The sequence below is a fragment of the Diadema setosum genome, chromosome 15, assembly GCF_964275005.1.
Source record: "Diadema setosum chromosome 15, eeDiaSeto1, whole genome shotgun sequence".
Classification (NCBI taxonomy): domain Eukaryota; kingdom Metazoa; phylum Echinodermata; class Echinoidea; order Diadematoida; family Diadematidae; genus Diadema; species Diadema setosum.
The window spans coordinates 15,809,920-15,829,345 of record NC_092699.1 but is presented as its reverse complement, the minus strand read 5'-3'; the positions used below and the strand labels follow the sequence as shown (position 1 = coordinate 15,829,345).

The 19,426-nt window shown below is 37.8% G+C and overlaps 1 protein-coding gene across 1 annotated transcript; it reads right to left on the bottom strand.

Annotated features, from left to right (window-relative positions):
• Positions 1 to 318: 318 nt before the first annotated feature.
• LOC140238558 (serine/threonine-protein kinase PINK1, mitochondrial-like) lies at positions 319 to 18,708 on the bottom strand. The gene is made up of 9 exons (XM_072318460.1): positions 18,196 to 18,708; positions 16,655 to 16,972; positions 14,864 to 14,967; positions 13,156 to 13,329; positions 12,495 to 12,661; positions 9,039 to 9,169; positions 6,971 to 7,195; positions 6,101 to 6,229; positions 319 to 588 (listed from the first exon to the last, which is right to left on the bottom strand). Exons 1-9 carry the CDS (start codon positions 18,604 to 18,606, stop codon positions 319 to 321), a joined length of 1,929 nt encoding a protein of 642 aa, XP_072174561.1. The 5' UTR covers positions 18,607 to 18,708.
• Between the last annotated feature and the right edge of the window lie 718 nt (positions 18,709 to 19,426).

Sequence of the window (19,426 nt, the reverse complement as noted above, 5' to 3'; positions counted from 1 at the left end):
ATGATAATAAGATACTTCACCAAGTATTTTTCCCTCTGAATCCATTAAAAAAAAAACATCACATGCAATATATGAATGGATAAGATAAATCAATAAAAGATTTCTGTATCACTGTCATTGATTACTTGCAGTACAATGGAGAGATGTTTTTGAGTTGCCTGGAAGTGACAGGTGTTTTGGCATTGTTTCGTCGGGAGGTGTCGTGTATCTGGTTCTGACAACACACCCCCTCAAGGTTGGAGAAGGGGGTTGGGGGGGGGGGAGGGGGAAGGATGGTGGGGAGGGGGAGAAACATAACGGTGGAGATCAGCTTGAGGGTCAGGCCAGCCCAGGCAGGCACGCAGACTCCCACATCGTCAACCTTGCGGCTGTTTCCCACGGTGCGGAGCAGTCCCTGGAGCAGCACTGGAAGTTGAAGGTCCTCTTGAAGGATGCCACCACACGATTGGCTGCGTCAAGGAGGTCCTCAGCATCCACACGCCTGAGAAACACATGGAGTAGTTCCTCCTCACACTTACCATCTGGTACGCCAGCCAAATGGCTACTAGAACCCATCTCCTTACTTCGAAATAGTTGCGTCATAGCAACCTGGAAAATCGACAAGATTAAAGGGGCATTCCGGATGATTTTCATAATTTCACATCATGTAGTACATAAATCGACAGCTTCAAGCATAGATTTGTGGAAGTTATTGTGGTCCTTGAGCAGAGAAACCAATACTCTGAAAAATCTTAAACAAATTACACTGAACAGTGTTGATGACAGAGGAGCCTCACATATTTCAGAAATGTAGCCATGTAATTCCATTACAATACTGCTTGCTGAACAAGTTCACCTGTGTAGAATCTATGCATGCCTTCTTCTTTTATTCTGCTTCCTTGAGCCCCAACTCAGGCATTCTTATGGTGAGGCTGCCATGTCATCATCCTTGTTCACTGCAATTTGTTATGAATTTTGGAAATATTCTTATTCCTCATCCCAATCACTATGAATTCTCAAAATCTGTACTCAGTATAACTAATTTATAGTTGTTCAAATGTAAAAGTCTGCCAATCATCCAGAGGTCTCCTTTAAAACAACAACAAAAAATGATTAATTTATAATTCATAGAAAATGATTATGTAGATCACTACTCCTCATGGTTTGAAATCAGTGCCTGATTATTGTGTGGTTGATTACTGAAAATGTTATTCTGCATAATTCCCAGAGAGTTCCATTAAATTTGTGTAATAAATTGCTTCATATTGAAGGGTACATTTTTGATGATAAAATACGAGAATTATGGTAACGATACTGATAACTATTTAACCCTAAAAAGGCGGGGGGGGGGGTTTGAATCAACCCCCTTCAACATTTTTCATGACTACTCCACCACATGAAATTTTTTGACCGCGCCATTCGCTGACTTTTTACTCGCACAGTCTCGCACAGTCTCGCACATCTTCTGACACCATTTTCGTGAAAATCGTGTATACCGTTACGACGCTGCACCTTTCATACATGCCTGTCAGATCGAAAGTGGCTCAAAAAAAGTGATTTGTGTACCAGTATAAAGTCTATGCAAATGGAGTTTTCTCATCTTATTCATAAAGATAAGATTATTTTCACTTTCATAGGCTGAAATCAATTAATATTAGCATAATTATGCTTAAAATAGGTTCTGTCATAAATTTTGTGAAAAACAAAATGATAAAACAAAAAGTCGAAAAACAAGGAAATACATAAGAAATTAATAAAACAGTAAAATACATAAGCAGTTGATTTTGATACCAGATTTTTTTTCCACATACATTGTTAGGAATGCTTCAAAGAATGTTATCACCAAAAATTAGGATTCCAGGACCTCTACTTTCTGATTTAGAGCAAAATGTATGCTTTTATGCATAATATATTAGCATAATCAATTATCATAATGAAAATTTCCATTTCTTTTTGTATAGTTTGGTAGATTATGCCACAGATAATAAAATGCCAGGCCTGGTTAGGGTTAATGCTGCTGCTGCTGTTGACAATGATGATACTACTACTACTACTAATAATAATAATGATAATAATAATAGTGTACTTATTGTACTCCCCATCCAATACACTTTTTCAAATGCAAAATACAGATACAAGGGCACTGCAAAGAGCATCTTTTTGAAATGTAACTTTTAGATAACAACAAACAAATTGAAGCCTGTGCTGCAATGTCTATTCAATTTTCTAGCAAGTGTTCCTTTTCCATACTGGGTACCAAGCATCTTCTTTTTTTTATTTTTTTTTTTTTTTAACTTAAAGAGCATTCCACATAATTTCTCTTGAACTTTGGTACGGCATACTGTACTCTTCATTGATTAACACTGAAAATTTGGCCATCTCGGCAACTATCTGAAAAAGAATTATCACACAGATGTCATTTCCTCAGAAAGTGTAATCTGCAACACAAATTCTTTACACTTTTGATTATTGGGTGTGAAAGCATATGCCCTCTATTCTACATCCCTTCAACAACAACAAAAAAAAAAACCTTCAATTAATGTGTAGTAAGCTTCATATCGAGGTTAGGACCTGGGTGGTGAAAGCCGCTTAACCCTCTCAATCCTCGGGGAATTATGCTGCAGAAAATTCATTTCAACATTATTCAATTGACAACCATCAGTTTCACTGCATACCTCATTATGGAAAAATATTACATGGGACAGTTTAAACTTGATGAATTTGCTTGGAATTGCTTGGAAAAGAATACGTACAAAATTTTCAAAGTTGAGAGAAAAGCATGCACTTTAGAGAGGAAATACAGGAAAAATAACAGTCTAAAAAGAAGGGGTGAAATCTTAAAAGCACAAAAGTGAAATAGTGATCAAAATCGGATTAAAATTATGGAAGTCATGAAATTGTGAAATTTTGCTAATTTTCACTAAGAAGTTCTAGAACAGTCAATATGAATGCGCAAACAGTGATCTGATGATGTCATCCCCTCCCAATCTGACAGACAGTGTACATAATGTCTTAAAATCTACAGGAATGCCCTAGTCTCAAATCCTGAAATACTGTATGTCCTCCACTCCCCCCCCCCCCCCCCCCCAAAAAAAAAAAAGTAAATAAAACAGGACCCTCTGCAACGAAAACTTTTAAAATAGTGAATCAATCCAAATACAGTTTCAGGGAATGAAACTATAACTTACCAACCCACATATTACAGAAAACCCCATCCGATTTGCTTCACTGGTCAAAGAGAAATGAGGATCTTCAGACAGCATGTCAGGAATCCCTTCCCTCCAAGTTTTGTCCATTGTGTCCAGACATTAATATGCCATTAAGAGAGCATCCAAGTGCTAAACTTTAAAGAAACATACCCATGACAAGCTTCACAATGATATATATATCTCTGTGACCACTGAACCAAATTGAATAGGGTTTTCTACAAAATATAGGTAAGATGTTATATTTTTAGACCCTGAAATAGCATTCAGTTTAATCATATTGAAAGTTATCAATGACGAAATTCAAATGTAATTTTATTTGGGGACATACTGTATAATAGCTGACTGATCATTTTGACAGTAGTCAGGAAAGAATGACATTATGTTTTACACTCAAATAGCAGGAAATATGAATTAACCATTAATTTTTTGTACACAATCAATGGAAAATCGTGAGGTGATTACATCATCACCTCACTCATTTGCATATTCATATCAACTGTACCGGAACTGCTTTGCAGAAATTAGCCTAACACTATGTCATAACTTCCCTAATTTTTCTCTGATTTTGATAAAATTTTCACTGTTGTGCTTAAATGATTTTACTTTTTCTTATCAGACTAACTTATAACTGACATGGCCAATTCCCTTTAAAAAACCTCTTAAGTTTAATGTTTGACCATACATGCTGTATAAGTGTCTATTTTCGCGAGGGTGTAATTTTCGCGAATTTCGCGAATCACAGTTGGATCGCGAATTGAACAACACGCGAAAATGTCACCATACACTAGAGTAACAATGCATGTGAGATAGCGTTGGTGTCAATTCCCGAAAACAACATCTATCAAAAATGTCTGTGACCTTCTTATTCGCGAAAATATCTGTACGCGAAAATAACAGCTTATACAGTATTACATATTACATTCAAGAAGGCCACTAAAAATCCTGCAACTGAAAAAAAAAATACATGGTGAACAGAAGGTTCTGATGATAGGAGATACTTTAATCTAATTAATGAACCGATAATAACAAAAAGGGATGCAGTATCCAACCACAGAAATGTGATTTTGAGGACAATGAGGTTGCAAAGGCAAAAAAGAGGCTGAACAGTACCTCCACACTATAGTGCACTCCTGTTTAAACAAATATATTTATAAAGACATTTCATTACAATGAACTACAACTTATGTCCCAAAATCATTATCTACCAGATATACATGTACATGTATATCTTTTTTAGATTTTGATGAAAATTTTGAGACAACAAAAGAAACTGCCAGTCCTGGGGACTTAGTTTTATCAGGAGTCACCTGTATCATCACATATGCTGAGCCACATTTTTATTCTTTATCAAATATGACCCTGCATCACAAACTAACAAAAAGTCGCCAAATATGAATTTCTTAGATTCTGAAAGAGCAGACTCTACATTTTGATAAAGACAGACTTTCCTAACCCATCTAAATAGCAGAAAGGAAAGTACACACTCTGGCGAACAGTTTACTAAGAAAAAAGGCTCTGAAGTTTAGGGTCTATTCAAGTACCTTATCTTGCACTATGCCGAGCTCTGTGCAGTGAATGTGACAAAAAAAAATAAAAACATAAAACAAGGACATAAAATACCATAACATCCACAATGACGGGATTATCAGATTAAGCTGAAATTGTGCACACTCTATTAGAAAATTCTATTCCTTACTAATACTAACATTCTTTCTAAAGTAACTAGAATTGAAAGTGAACAGCATTTAAAGGGTTTTTAAGAAATTAAAAGGTGCCTATAAGACTTAGCTTTTCACAATATTCTACAAAAACAGGTGTTCCAGTAAAACTGCAAACAAGTGCAATTTCCCATTCATTTAATGACCACAAACTTAAGACTAATGTAGAAGACAAATTGCTCTCTCAGAATATCATATTATTAACCCTAATCCCACAGGGCCTTTTTTGAGCCTCATGAAAAATTGCACTACGATAGAGGCCAATGTAATCTACAAGACCGTATCATTAGATTTTCCAAATTTTAATTTATGTATTTTATATTAATTAATTTATGCTAATTTATGCAAAAATAATTTTTCGCCTAAAAATAAAAGAATAAAGCTCCAAGACTTCTAATTTTTGGTGAACATATTCTTTTCAATATCCTCAACAATAATATTGAAGTGAAAATTCAGCTTCATAATTATTTCTTCTGTATTTTATTGTTTATTGAATTTCTTATGTAGTTCGTTGTTTTTTAACCTTTTGTTGTTTTTTTTTTGTCAAAATTTGTCGCAGAAACTTTTTGAAGCATAATCAGGCTAAAATAAATTATTGTCAGCCATTGAAAGTAAAAATATTTATTTTTATATGAATTAATTGCAAAAACACAATTTACATTGGATTTGTACACAAAATCACGTTTTTGTGCAATTCTTGGGTCGACGAATTTTTTTCAAAGGGGATGTGGCTTCAAAACGGTATGCCCGGGAGCAACAAATTTGGTCTCAAAAGTTGCGCGATACTTGAAAGAAAAAAGTCATAAAATGTCGCGGCGAGAGCATCACGCGTTGCGGAATAATCACGCAAAACGTCGAGGGGGGGGGCCAAAATGTCCCCCCCCAGTGGGAATAGGGTTAAACAACAACAAAAAATCAATGCCGACTAGGTTGGCACACTTCACCTATTTTTGAGTCCTCACATAAATTGGGGTGTGCAACTTTTGGTTGGTTTTCTGATACATGGTCATAACTGTTCACATGTTTTCTAGTTTCCCCGCTTTTGCTGGTCAACTTCTGTACATGATTTTGTAAGGAGCAAATGACAATTTCTCAGTTGCAGACTATGGTGAAAAGAGCATCTTTCTTGTATATGTTTTCTCTCTTTACCCCCCTCCCCCCCCCCCCCCCCCATTTTTCCTCAGAGCCACGTACCTTTAGAAGCCAGGAACTCAGCTCTCTCTCTGTAGAAGACTGACTCTGGCACAACCTAGCAAGACCACCAACAGGAGGTTGCCATAGAAACAGGTGCAAGATATTGGCTGCAGTGTAGGGGGAGGGGCGCTGAGGGAAAACAGAAAGTTAATTTCAGATAGTTGCACAAAGTGTACCATCTTCCCTGACCTGTATATAATACAAGAGCAAACTATAATACTTTGCTTTACCATATTCTTTCAAATGAACGTTTCTAGCATCAGGTTATTTATATTGCGAACCACTGACAATTTGCCTTTCATCTCAGTAAATAAACATGATCATTCAGCGTTTTAGTGATGGCAAAATAAAAAAACTGTGAGCATCCATTCTCTGGTTGGCTGATCCTGACTGCCAGGGAGGTATTGGATCAACTAGAGTACCAAGCTTCAGCCCAGTAGCCAGTCATGGTTCTGATCCTTGTAGCAGCAGATATTGCGCATTCATTCAACTTAATGATTCTTGAGTTAAGTTCTTTTCATTCTAATTCATTGTCAAGTAACCCTTCATGCATGTATCAAAATAGCCTCTGTAGTCTAGTGGGTATAATGCCTGTCAAGCAATCAGGAGGTCATCGATTTGAGTCAAACACAAGTGCTTGGTATGTATGCCCATGATTTTGATAATTGTGGGCTAAAACTAAAAGACCGAGTACCGGTACTAAAGATTCTGGATGGTCCTAGTGCCAAATGATGCTAATGCTAACTCTTGAAACAAAAAATAAACAACATACCTGTACATGATAAAGAAAAAACTTAACAAAAAGAGATTTTGAAAACGCCAAACCCATTGGTTTGACTATGCAAAAGTGACACGCCAATTATCACTCACATCACAAGGTGCGCTTTCCAAGAGCAGTTGGCAAACAAGCCTCAGTCCCATATGTTCACTTTGGAGTTGGGGGAGGCTATGGCTCCTGTAGCCTGCACCATCAAGACCATCATAGAAGGGATTCTTCTGACCACATATCTCATAGATTATTGCCCCAACAGCCCAGGAATCGGCTTTCAGGTAGTCATGGTAACAGATGTTTTTCTGTCTGTGTGCTTTTTTCACCTGAAAATGATGTATTAGATGTTGTGTTTATTCATTTAGCCTATCACTCCAAACACATGACATACACATTTTTTTTTTCAAAGTTTAAAGTTCAAAGTTTAAATTTATTCAAAGGACACGTTCACCTTCATTAACATAAGGATTGAGAGAATGTAGCAATATTAGTAGAACACATCATTGAAAGTTTGAGGAAAATCGGACAATCCGTTCAAAAGTTATGAATTTTTGAAGTTTTTGTGCAGTCACCACTGGATGAGAAGACTACTGCAGTGTATGATGTCACATGCGTACAACAATATAAGGAAAATATAAAGAGAATTTCACAAAATTTCATCTTCTGAAAAAAGTACACATTCCCTTGACTTGTTACTAACATATGTTATGGGTAATATTATTCCCATTGCCTTCAGAAAGAGGCAAGTCAAGTGCTCTTTTATTATGCGAAAAAAGTGAAAGTATGTTGAATTTTCTTTACATTTTCTTTATACTGTTATACTTGTATGACATCACGAGCCTTAGTAGTCTCCTCATCCAGCGGTTCCATTACAAAAATTTTAAGAATTCATAACTTTTGCATCGATTGTCCAATTTTCCTCAAACTTTCACTGATGTGTTCTACTAATATTGCTGCATTCTCTCAATCCTTATGTTAATGAAGGTGAACTTGTCCTTTAAATAAACAGAGAAAATTATATACAATGTATAAGCAGTGTATTAATTACATAAATGTAGATTAACAAATACATGTGATAATGACTAATAAAATGAAGAAAACATATTTTTGTATTTCTAAAAAATACATACATATGCAGAGTACAAGTTAGATAAGGATGGGAATGGAAATGGAGGGTCCCACTAAAAAGCAAAGCGTGTACGATATGGGACCCTCAGAAAATACATGAGAATGAAGAACTACAAACAGATATAAAATAAAATCAAAGGAACCAATGTCAACTGACATGAGATCAAATTAGGAAGGAAAAAAAAGGAAAAAAAAAATGAAACTACAACATGTGCCATCGCGGACACAAGCAAACTGGATTCTATGATGTAAGACTAATGATAAAATATATATTGAATATATTGCAAAGAATTGTGTACATATACCGGTAAGAATGGAGAAGAGTGGGCATAAATGAATGAGAGAAGAGACACAATGATATATATCGTCGCTGGGGTGACAAGACCTCGTATCTCAAAAATGTCAAAAATTTTTTTTTTAGCTTAATGGTCAAATAATGGGTCAAGTGATGTCTTGGCCAAATCCCAACTGTCTTACTCCAAAAATGAAGCCACCATGACATGTCAAAGAGAAGGCTTTCCCATTCACTATAGTGCTTTGGCCGCCATGTTTTTTCGCTCTACTGAACATTTGACGATTTTGAGATACGAGGTTTTGTCACCCCAGCGACGATATGGTACATAAGAGGAACATCTGAGGAGGACTTGGATTGGACAGATTATTTTTTTCCCAATTAAAAAAAAGAAAATGATTTATATATATTATTGTTTACTGCTTAAAGACGATGTCTAGAAAAGCAAGATTTGAGCTGAGCTTTTCACCGTGTGTCTCCGACATTGTGCTAAAAGAATTTTTCATAAAAAATACTCCCAATAAAACATCAAAGAACAATGCTCTACAAAATATAATAAAAATTATCATTCTAAATATAATGTAACATGATTTGCTATTTGCATTCTTTTTTGATATGCCAAACAAATAAATAAATAAAGACCTGACAGACCCGAAAAAAATGTCTGTTACCACTTCTACTATTATAGGAGAGAAAATTATCTTTTTTGCCCCCCCGCTGGTAATTTTATCTACATAATTTTTCATTACCTCTGGCGCCATGAGGGCGATATTCCCTTGTCTGGCCCTGTCACCTTCTTGCACTCTCTGGGATAGCTGGTTCTGTGTACATGCTATGGCGCATCCAAAGTCAGCAATCACCACACGAGGGCTCTCTTCACCTGCCAATATTTAAGCAATAGAGGTCATAATCAATGATGCATTCCCCCCCCCCCCCCCCCACTTTTTTTTTTTTCGGGGGGGGGGGGGGGGTCAAAAGTCCTGCAGCCTGTTTATGGAATCAGCAAAAATTTCTTTAAGCATTTTTAAGGAGTCTTTGAGTATATACCCGTACATACAACAGGAAGAACAAAAAGTACAGAATATATTCCTATCATACTGCTTAAACAAAAGACAACAGAAGATTTTACACACAAAAAAAAACTTACAGTACATGCATATAATTTCTCTACATATTTCATAATCTCATAGTTCATCTAAGTCACATCTCAGGCCAAAAATCAGGACGGCATTGCATCATCGATATTACAAGCTATTATTATTATTATTATTATTATTATTACAAGATGTTACTAGCTCTGCTTTTTAGCAGTCCCCTCCATTTCCAACAATTTTGTGTCTGAGCTTTAATACCATAATGATATAACATATATTTGTATCTCTGTTGATGATTTACCTGTGTTTTTATTACATGTTATTATGTTCATCACATTGTTGTACTGATTTCATGACATTATTTTGTATACGCGAACATTTCATTGTATCCCTGATCATTTTGTTGGAAATAATAAATCAACCTGAACTTGAACTTGACATCAGGTAGAAAGGTGATACTGACACCAGTTACAAGAAGTTCTTGCAGGTGAGCCACAATGCCTTCCAAATTAAATAAAAAAGAAAGACTTGTATTGAACAGGGCCTCATATAAAATTGTAGGTGTCAGAGTGGGCCTCAGGTTTAAAAAAAACCAAACAAACAAAAGGTTGAGAAGCAAGGGGTTTAGATGATGAAGAATTTTGGGGTGAACAGGATTGTACAGCAATGAAAGATTGGGTCATAGACCTGCTGCCCACTGGCATGGAATGGCCTCCAGCAACCATGAATCCAGTTCCCAGAATGCCTTTGTCAAAATAATTATTGTACTTACTGTAGTGTGGAAATTTTCACGCATTTCGCGCAACCAGACGCTAGAGCGAAAATACAAGCATGCGAATATTTTTGGATGCCATATGTTCCAGTAGTTAATGTCCTGATTCCGCGGAATAAAAAACACGCGAAAACCATCTTACACCGCCGATTACAGTATCTACCAGCTCACAGTCAAGCACATTTTAAAGGCCCAGTCAAGATACTGATAGTAATAGGGAGCTGTAGATTTGCAACGCTGACATTACAGGTCCAGTTTACCCTTGGGAGTGCTGATTTCAAAAATTTTCAAGATATCACATTTGATGCACTTGTGTGGGTCTGTTGTATCACAAAACATCCTACCATATGAAATTGTTGCAATAAAGCCTATAATATGAGGAGATATCAGTGTTTTTCTAAATAAACCCTAACTGTAGAGGGTTTAATCCGGAAACATTTTTATTATAACTTTTGTTCACATTTTGTGTATTTAACAACACTTAACATTGATTATACAGATTCAAATTTTTACAGTGGTTGTTTCTAGCCCTAACTCACATTTTAGAACTATTTTGAAGCATTAATATTGGGTTTTTGTTTCATTTGCAAATGGTAAATTATGCCTTTAAGATAAGAATCACGTTGGCTGTTCTCCTCTCTCCCAGCATTGTGTTGCAAAGTAGCTTTAGATTTCGCAAGGAAGCAGCCTATACAAAGTAAAATGGCGCCCTCATATGTCGTTTGTCATAATGGCATACACTAGTTCTCAGCATCATGAATTTGAGCGGACTCTAAAATGACCCAGAACTGATGTGAGAACTCAGAAGACGCGAGATTAATATCGACAAGCAGTCTTGCATAAGCTCAGAACGGGGTTTTCATCCCCCTCTTAAAGGTGCGTAGACCCAGTAGTTGCAGGGGGGCTGTTGGATGATAGTGCCGCTCACCATTAGCATTGATACAAAGATTGCCGAAGTTGAGCTGTCATCAAGAGTAAAGCGTGTAGGTGTTGCAAGGTAACGTTGCCTTCGTTGTCTTTTCTACGCATCACACAGTCTGTAGTGATGCCAGGGTGCGTGCTGTCATCATCAGCCGAATCATGAGCCGAACTGTGATCGGACGGACCACTGACTACAGTGGATCAGACTTCTTCGCACTCATGGAAATTGGTCAAAGTGTAAGCGCTAAAGAGGAGTCGATAACAGGTCTCTGTAGGAAACTTGCGCCGTGCGCCCGCATTCACATTCGACTAGACCACAGAATCTATGTGCCCTTAACATCCACGTTGCAAATCTAAGAGGAGTGAACTGAGGATCATCACAGGAGAAAAAGTCAAGCCACCAGTGAGAACAAGCCCTATCGGGAGAAGCTTCGGAGACCAAGGGTGATATTCTGAAATCCTTCGTGGGAAGATATTTCTTCCTAAGTCAGGATTTTTTCCTAGGTAGTATTCTAACAAATCTCCCTGAGTTTCTTCCTAAGCGCCTTCCTTACTTTTTTCCTAAACTTAGGAAGATATGCAAATGAGGATGAGATATGCAAATTTCTGACTTGGGAAGAAGTTGGTATTCTAGAATGCACTGATAAAAGAATTTTAGGAAGATATTTAGGAAAGCCCCACCCCTGTCGTAAGTACGTTGTTAAGATATAGCAAGCTGCAAAATATTGTGACAGGCACTTGTCATTCACTGCGCGCAACATGTACTTTGATGCGTGACATGGGCATAAGAAAAGGGACATGCCGCGCACACATGTATTTAACCTTGCGTCATAATAATTCGCAATTGTCATTGGTTGGTTCCTAATAATACGTCATTTTGTATTGGCTTAAGAAAGGATGTGGACGGGGATAAGGATGGCCTAATTTGCATTAAGAAGTTCCTAGGAAGAAATTTAAGAATACCAATTCTGTCTTTCCTAGGCACTTCCTAAGATTCTGACTTAGAAAGAAACTTAGGAAGAAACTTAGGAATATTTTCAGAACACCACCCCAAGCCCTAATCTATTATATTACTGCTTTAAATTCTCAACACTTTGCTCATAGTGTTTTCTCGTAAAAATCACAATCACAATCAGCAGAGCTCAAGTCTATTCAAAGCTTCTAAATAACATACCTTGGTACAATATGCATTGATGGGTTATGAGTGAATTCAGTAATTCCATGAGAAAAAGTGTATATTAAACTGGATTGCTTCTTGCTTTGTTTTGTTTTGTTTTGTTTTGTTTTGTTTTGTTTTGTTTTGTTTTGTTTTGTTTTTGTACATGTGGTACACCAGTTAAGAGAACACACAACCTGGAGAAACATAATGCCTCCTGCACCCTTTGGGGATAGAGAGAAAAGATTTGTTATCTACTTACAACCATCAAAATCCACCAGAATGTTGTTGCTCTTCAGATCGCGATGAAAGATGCCCAGAGCACCGAGATGCCCCACACCTTCCAGTATCTGAGCAGTGATCACCGCGGCAACATGATCGGAGACTGACCCTCGATCAGCCAGGAAGCTGCGCAGAGTTGATTTGTACCTGTTTTTCATACAAAGAGCAAACAAGATTTTCTCACTTAGCCAACATGTATTACACAGAGAGTCATCATAATTACATACTGTGATTTCCTGCTTACAGTTCTGCATAGTACAGAGACCGAATTTTCCTACTGTAGGAATGGTGCATGATCTGTGCAACACAAGCCCCACAAAGAAACCAACATTCATTTTCTTAATACCACAGTAAATATTTCGGAGTATGATTCCAATTAGCCAACAGAGTGAGGTGTGTAAAACACAATACAGACACACAAATTGCAAAAAAATTATGTCAGACAAGGACATAACTACAGTGCGCTCTGAAAAGTGAGTAATCTTTAATACAATGATCACAGATCAGCGAAGACAATGTTTGAAAACTTGAGCCCACCATGACAATCGTCATACATGTAGTTCCACATTTTGACCTTGAGTTCTCCGTTTTGTTCAGCATATCCTCTCCATACACATGGAGGTGTTCTAATTGTGACCTACCTTTTCATGATTATGTACATAGACCTGTCTGCTCCCGCACCAGATGCGTTCAGTCTCTTTGGCAACGCCATGTCAAACAACTCCAAAGCATCACGACGATTTGGGACGGTGACTTTATCCACAAAGGCTCCGTACATGTGGATGATATTCGGGTGGCCAGCATTGCACGAACGCCTGCACACACAGAGAGGAACATCACAAACCAGACATACGTAGACAGCAGTCTGCAAAAATATACTATACAAATTATATACTTCGATACAATTCTACATGCACGACAAACTCATGGTTCAAAGAAAACTCAAAAGGCATGTTTTCATATTTTCACATGGTTGAAATGCTATTCATAAATCTATGTAATACATAATATGTATTCCTAATAGTGAAATTCTATGACAGGATTTGATACTGTATGTACACAAAAGGGACAGCCAGCTAAGATCTTTTTTTGTAATTCTCAAATGAAAGACTTCTTTAAACATCAATCTAATTCTTGTCACTTTGATATTATGTCTAGATAAAATATTACACTGAAATGAAAGTCACCAGAAACTGTATTGATTAAAACTCTCTTCAGAGTGTTTGTTCAAGTAGCATTAGGTTGAAATCTGTTTGCTTGCTTGTTTAAAACAGCCACCATATCCAATGGATCTAACATTTTGAAAGTCATAGTCTGATAGCCTTCCTTGTACCATTCCTTGGTAATACAGTCAATTCCACACAAGTTGAGTAAGTCAACTCTGCAGCTAAGTCGATGAATGTAAAAAGTCTGAATATTGTATTCACTGCCTCATGTATGATTCCTCTGTACAAGTAAAATTTGAATGTCATCTAAGTTGAGACATTTTCATTAGTCCAAACAAGATCAACTTATGCAGAGTTGACTTATCTGAAGCAGGGTGACTTTTGTTGAAACTTGACTAACTAGAGAAGCACTCTCAGAGCGCAGACCTCCACCAAGCAGCTAATTTCCAACAATGATTTTGTTCTTCCATAGAGATCAGTGATTTCCACCCATATACCTCCCATGGTAGGGAACTTTTTCAATTCTTAGCTTTTAATGGTGCGATCAGGTGCATACTTAAGTGACTTTTTTTTAAACTTATTTTGAAAGACAAAGGAAAATATACCTTCAATTGCAACTATCACTTTAATCCTTTGACCTATGCTCATTATTATAGGCTCAAGTTGCAGACTTCACCCGATGCGTGAGAAAAATGGGTGCCATGCTTGAGATCGTGAGATGGCCCCTAAATGCTCTAGTTTCACGCAGAATGCGTGAGACTTGGTAGCTCTGATATGATGTGATAAGGAGAGTTCAAGAAAACAAGAAATAATCTCTAAAATCTTACGCATTTTAACTAAAAAACAGGTTAAGCTTTCTCATGAAGAAAGGGGTGATGAACTCTCATACTTATGTCCCTGTACTGACCAAAGTTGCTATTTTGGTCCAATTCAGTTTTGAAACTTAACTACAGTAATGAAAGTGATGTTGGTTTTTAGTATAATTTCTCCTGTGTGCTTTCTCACACACAAGTTATTTAAGTTAAATAACTTGACAACAGGGACAGTGTTGTTGTGGAAGCACCTAAGGTGGCAGGATTTGTCAAAACAGATTTTCAACACAGCAATTCCAACCTACTGTTTTTCCACACTAAAGACTGAGTGACCTCCAACCTCAGCCTGGACTGTCAGTGCATGACCATACCTGTTCCCAAACTGTCCTTTCAGCAACACGAGAGGGAGCTGTTCTGCTCGAAACTCAGACATGATTTCAGTTGGAGTTGAGCTTACGTCGTAATTGAACATCATCTTCACACATCCACATGGGGAAGAAGGGAGAGGGAAAGAGAGATGAGGGAAAATCATTTAGAGAGGCATTTTAGGAACATAATTATCACATTACTGAACAACTTAAAAAACGATAGTTGTGCTGTACATGTAGATATCCTTGCATACAATGAGACATGCACATGCAGAGCTCACAAATGCACACACACAACACACGTACACACATTTTACAACACGAATCAATGACGTGTAGGCTTTGCTTTAAGCACTTGCTTCAATGTCTTTTTCTTTTTCTTTGTATGGCACAATATGCCTAGTTAATACCATTTGCTGACTCTTGCTAGTCACCTCGGCAAACCATGACAGTACTTAGCCTTGGTACTGTTACTCCTTAAGACCCCCGGCAGAGTTTAAACTGGAGGTCAGCACCATTCACCATTTGTACCTGTGATGAAACGACATGACGTCCTGGGGTGGTATTCTGAAAATCTTCCTAAGTTTCTTCCAAGTTTTTCCTAAGTCAGAAACTTAGAAAGTGCCAAGGAAAGACAGAATTGATACCCCGGTATTCTGAAATTTCTTCCTAGGAACTTCTTAATGCAAGGCTGTCCTTGTCCCCGCCCACGTCCTTTCTTAAAGGTAGGGGATACCTTTTACAGACCTCCCAAAATGAAGCAAAACATTAAATATGAACCTTAGGGGACTTGTTTAGGCCACTGCTGAGAAATTTGGAAGTCAACAGTTATCTACAATTTGAATAATGCACAAAACTCAACTGCTCAGTAGTTTTGTGTGTCAGCCACACTTAAGCCTTTTTGTTGCAGTCTTCGGTATTTTTTTTTCATCTATAAACACAAATCTAAAAGTATAAGAGCTGATGTAATAACATATAGAGTGTCTGGCAAGAATGTATATAGAAATGTTTGTAAGTTTTGATGAACTTTCTTCACAAAATATACATGATGGACACACATGCAGTGCATGGGTCTGCAAAGGTAGCCTAGTAATGTACTGGAATTTACGGTGAGCCCCGAAAAAAATTCAATTCAAAATCTAACGGTCCATAAAAATGTACTAAATGTTACCTTCCACTTTCAATACTTTATGGGAGTTTCTAAAATGATACTCTCTTCAACATACCACTGTATTTATACAACTCTTCATTTAAGGCATGCAAATGGGATTCCCTACCTTTAAGCCAACACAAAATGCGCTATTATAAGGAACCAACAAATGACAATCGCGTATTATGACATAAGGTTAAGTACACGTGTGCATGGCATGTCCCCTTTCTCATGCCCATTTCACGCATCAAAGTACATATGTTGTGCGCTGTGAATGACAAACGCCTATATTTGCAGCTTGCTTTATCTTTACACTGTAACAATGTACTTAGGACAGGGGTGGGGCTTTCCTAAAAATCTTCCTAAAATTCTTTCCTCAGTGCATTCTAGAATACCAACTTCTTCATAAGTCAGAAATTTGCATATCCCATCCTCATTTGCATATCTTCCTAAGTTTCTTCCTAAGTTTAGAAAAAAAAGTTAGGAAGACACTTAGGAAGAAACTCAGGAAGATTTTCAGAATACCACTTAGGAAAAAATCCTGACTTTGAAGAAGAAATTTCTTCCTAGGAAGGATTTCAGAATACCACCCAGGGCTCTATAATTACTAAGGAAAAGAGTGATGGAGAGAGAGGGGTGGTCACCTTTATGGCCAAGCTGCACTCTTCCTCACCGCAGACTGCCAACTCATCAGACACCTCTCGCCCAAGTTGTTGCGAATCTTCTCCCATTCCTTCACCCTCTTCCACGAAGTCAACCGGTCCAGCTCCTCTTCCACCATCTTCATCTTCTCTGCCCGGGGAATCCCCCTCCTTCAGCTTGGCAGCATAGACGACCCCCTCGGAGCCTTTGGCCAGGATGCGCTCCGAGACGGCGTAGCCAGTGATTGCCTCGGGGAAGAAGCCTGGCCCTGGGACATCATCAGACGGTTCTGGTCTCTTGCCGACATTTCTGAAGACAGTCTGGGAACAGAGCAGGAGTATAGTGCATCATCACGGCAGTGCCATCAACGTGAGATGAATATACGAAATAAATATGTATGAATGATGTGAAGCCATGAAGCTTGCAAAAGGGGAACCACAGCATTTTCACTTTCACCCTCAATCATGAGAGTTCTCAGTTTTCTTGACAAACACAAACTTTTTGTATAGGAAATGTGCCTACTATAATCTCTGGAAATGAAGGATATTAACAAATCTGTCACAGCCATAAAAGGACTGATTTCAAAACAGTTGTTTTTTTTTTCTGAGTAATGTTGGAAATGAGATAAGCATTACTCTTAATGACTTGCTCTCAACAACTAGTTAGATCTACTGAGACTGAATAGTTTTATATTTAGAATGAGAAAGAGAGAGATAGTATTAAACAACTCCAATCTTCAAATTCATGAAATTCTTCCGTCGAGATGTTTTCATTGCAACTGATTGACAATTGCCCTACATGTACATCGACGTAAAGGGCACTTTGTCAATCAGTTGCAACTCCAACCTTTTCTCCTGAAAGGGGAAGTCCAGATCGATGATTTTCATAATTTCACATTGTGTTGTACAGAAATCAACAGCTCAATGTATGGATTTGTGGAATTTATTATAGTTCTTGAGCAGAGAACATACTATGAACCCCCCCCCCCCAAGAAATTCAATTAGATGTCTACAATTGAACAAGATATTGATGATATGGGAGGCTCAGATAAATCAAATTTTATGCAACTGTCAATGTTGATAATATTCATTCTGGATCTGGATCTGGATGTAATACAGTGCAGGACCTTTCGGCATAAGGCACTGGTCGAGAGAGGGCACGTGGTACTTTAGTCGAGTCGAAGATGACTTATCTCAATCATTGTACAATGTAATACTTCTTGCTTAATCAGTTTACCTGCTATCATATGTAGACTAGAATGTATTTATGCTCTCTTCTTTTGATGTTTTTGTTCTGCTTTCTTCAGTATCCAATCATGCATTCTTATGTGAAGCTGCCACGCATCATCATCCGGCTGCTTATCATCATTATTATTAATCTTGTTCAGTGTGATTTGGGTTGTTAGGTCTACGGCCGGGCCTATAGTATAGATTTTGAAAACATTCTTATTCCTCATCAGTATAACCAATTCATAAATGCAATTGTTTGAATGTAAACTGCTGATTTATTATCCCTCACTTCACCCTTTATCTGGGAAACTTACCCTAACAAGTTGCGTTGCTGTGTCAATGTCAACTCCATGATGAAGACCAACGTGGTCACCTTGTTCTAGTTCTACGTTTTCTTGGTTTCCACTCACAAACCCGACGGCGCTAAACCCCAGAAGAAGAGGAATAGATCTGCTGCCGTTCGCTTGTGTGAACCACAGTCTCTGGCCCCCTCCCGACCGCCAGTACCGCGAAGCCCTGCTCACCAATGATGCGGATTTCTCGGCAAGCACCAAGTCTTGCGGAGCTTGGTTGGGGGAGAGATGTGGTCGCTTGGCGTGTTGTGCATGTGTGCTATCGCCAAGTGTACGCTGCTGTCGGACATTTTGTTCTCCTTGTCGCTGGGCCCACAAAATCCGCCGTTTTGCTACTTGGACGAGGGCCTTCAGGCCCCGTCGAAGCGACATTGTTCTCTATGTTAATTTCCTAGCTTCCATATGATCACCTTTGTTGCTATAATTGAGTTTACATCTCCATCTCCTTCGCAGATTTTTGCTAGTGTTTACACTCGTAACATTGCATCAGCAGAGTTGGTGCTCGAATATAAGACGTCATATTCTATTTCGGGAAACCCCCTTCGACAATTTTTATGTCGTAGAGGTCGCTAGCAGCTGATCTCTGCCCTACTTTGGCAAAAGGAAGCAAGTGACATCGAGCACAAATGCTACAAATGAAGAAAATATATTTTTGGGTAGGCCCTTCAACATGAAAATTTGTGATGAGAAACAATGTCGGTATTCGTGCAATTCATATGGTGATGCATTTATGACAAATCGAAGAATTTTGATATTCCCATAGAAACTTGCTTCCTTTTGCCAAAGCATTATAGATATGTAGCAAACATGAAAAATCTGGCAAAAGGAAGCATGTGACAATCATTTTTCATGAGTATGTTACTTGCTTTCTTTTGCCAAAGTATAGATTGTGTGCAAATATAGATAATCTGGCAAAAGGAAGCAAGTAGCAATCATATAATGAGAATGTTAGTTGCTTCCTTTTGCCAAAGTATTATAGATTTGTAGCAAACATAAAAAAATTGGCAAAAGGAAGCAAGTGACAATCATATACAGTAATAAGCATGTTACTTGCTCCCTTCATTGCCAAAGTATCTTATATTGTGAGTGAATATAAATGATTTGGCGAAGGGAAGCAAATGACAATCATATCACAAGGTTGTAAGTTGCTTCATTTTGCCATTTTTTCATGCAATTTTGTGCACTTGCTTCC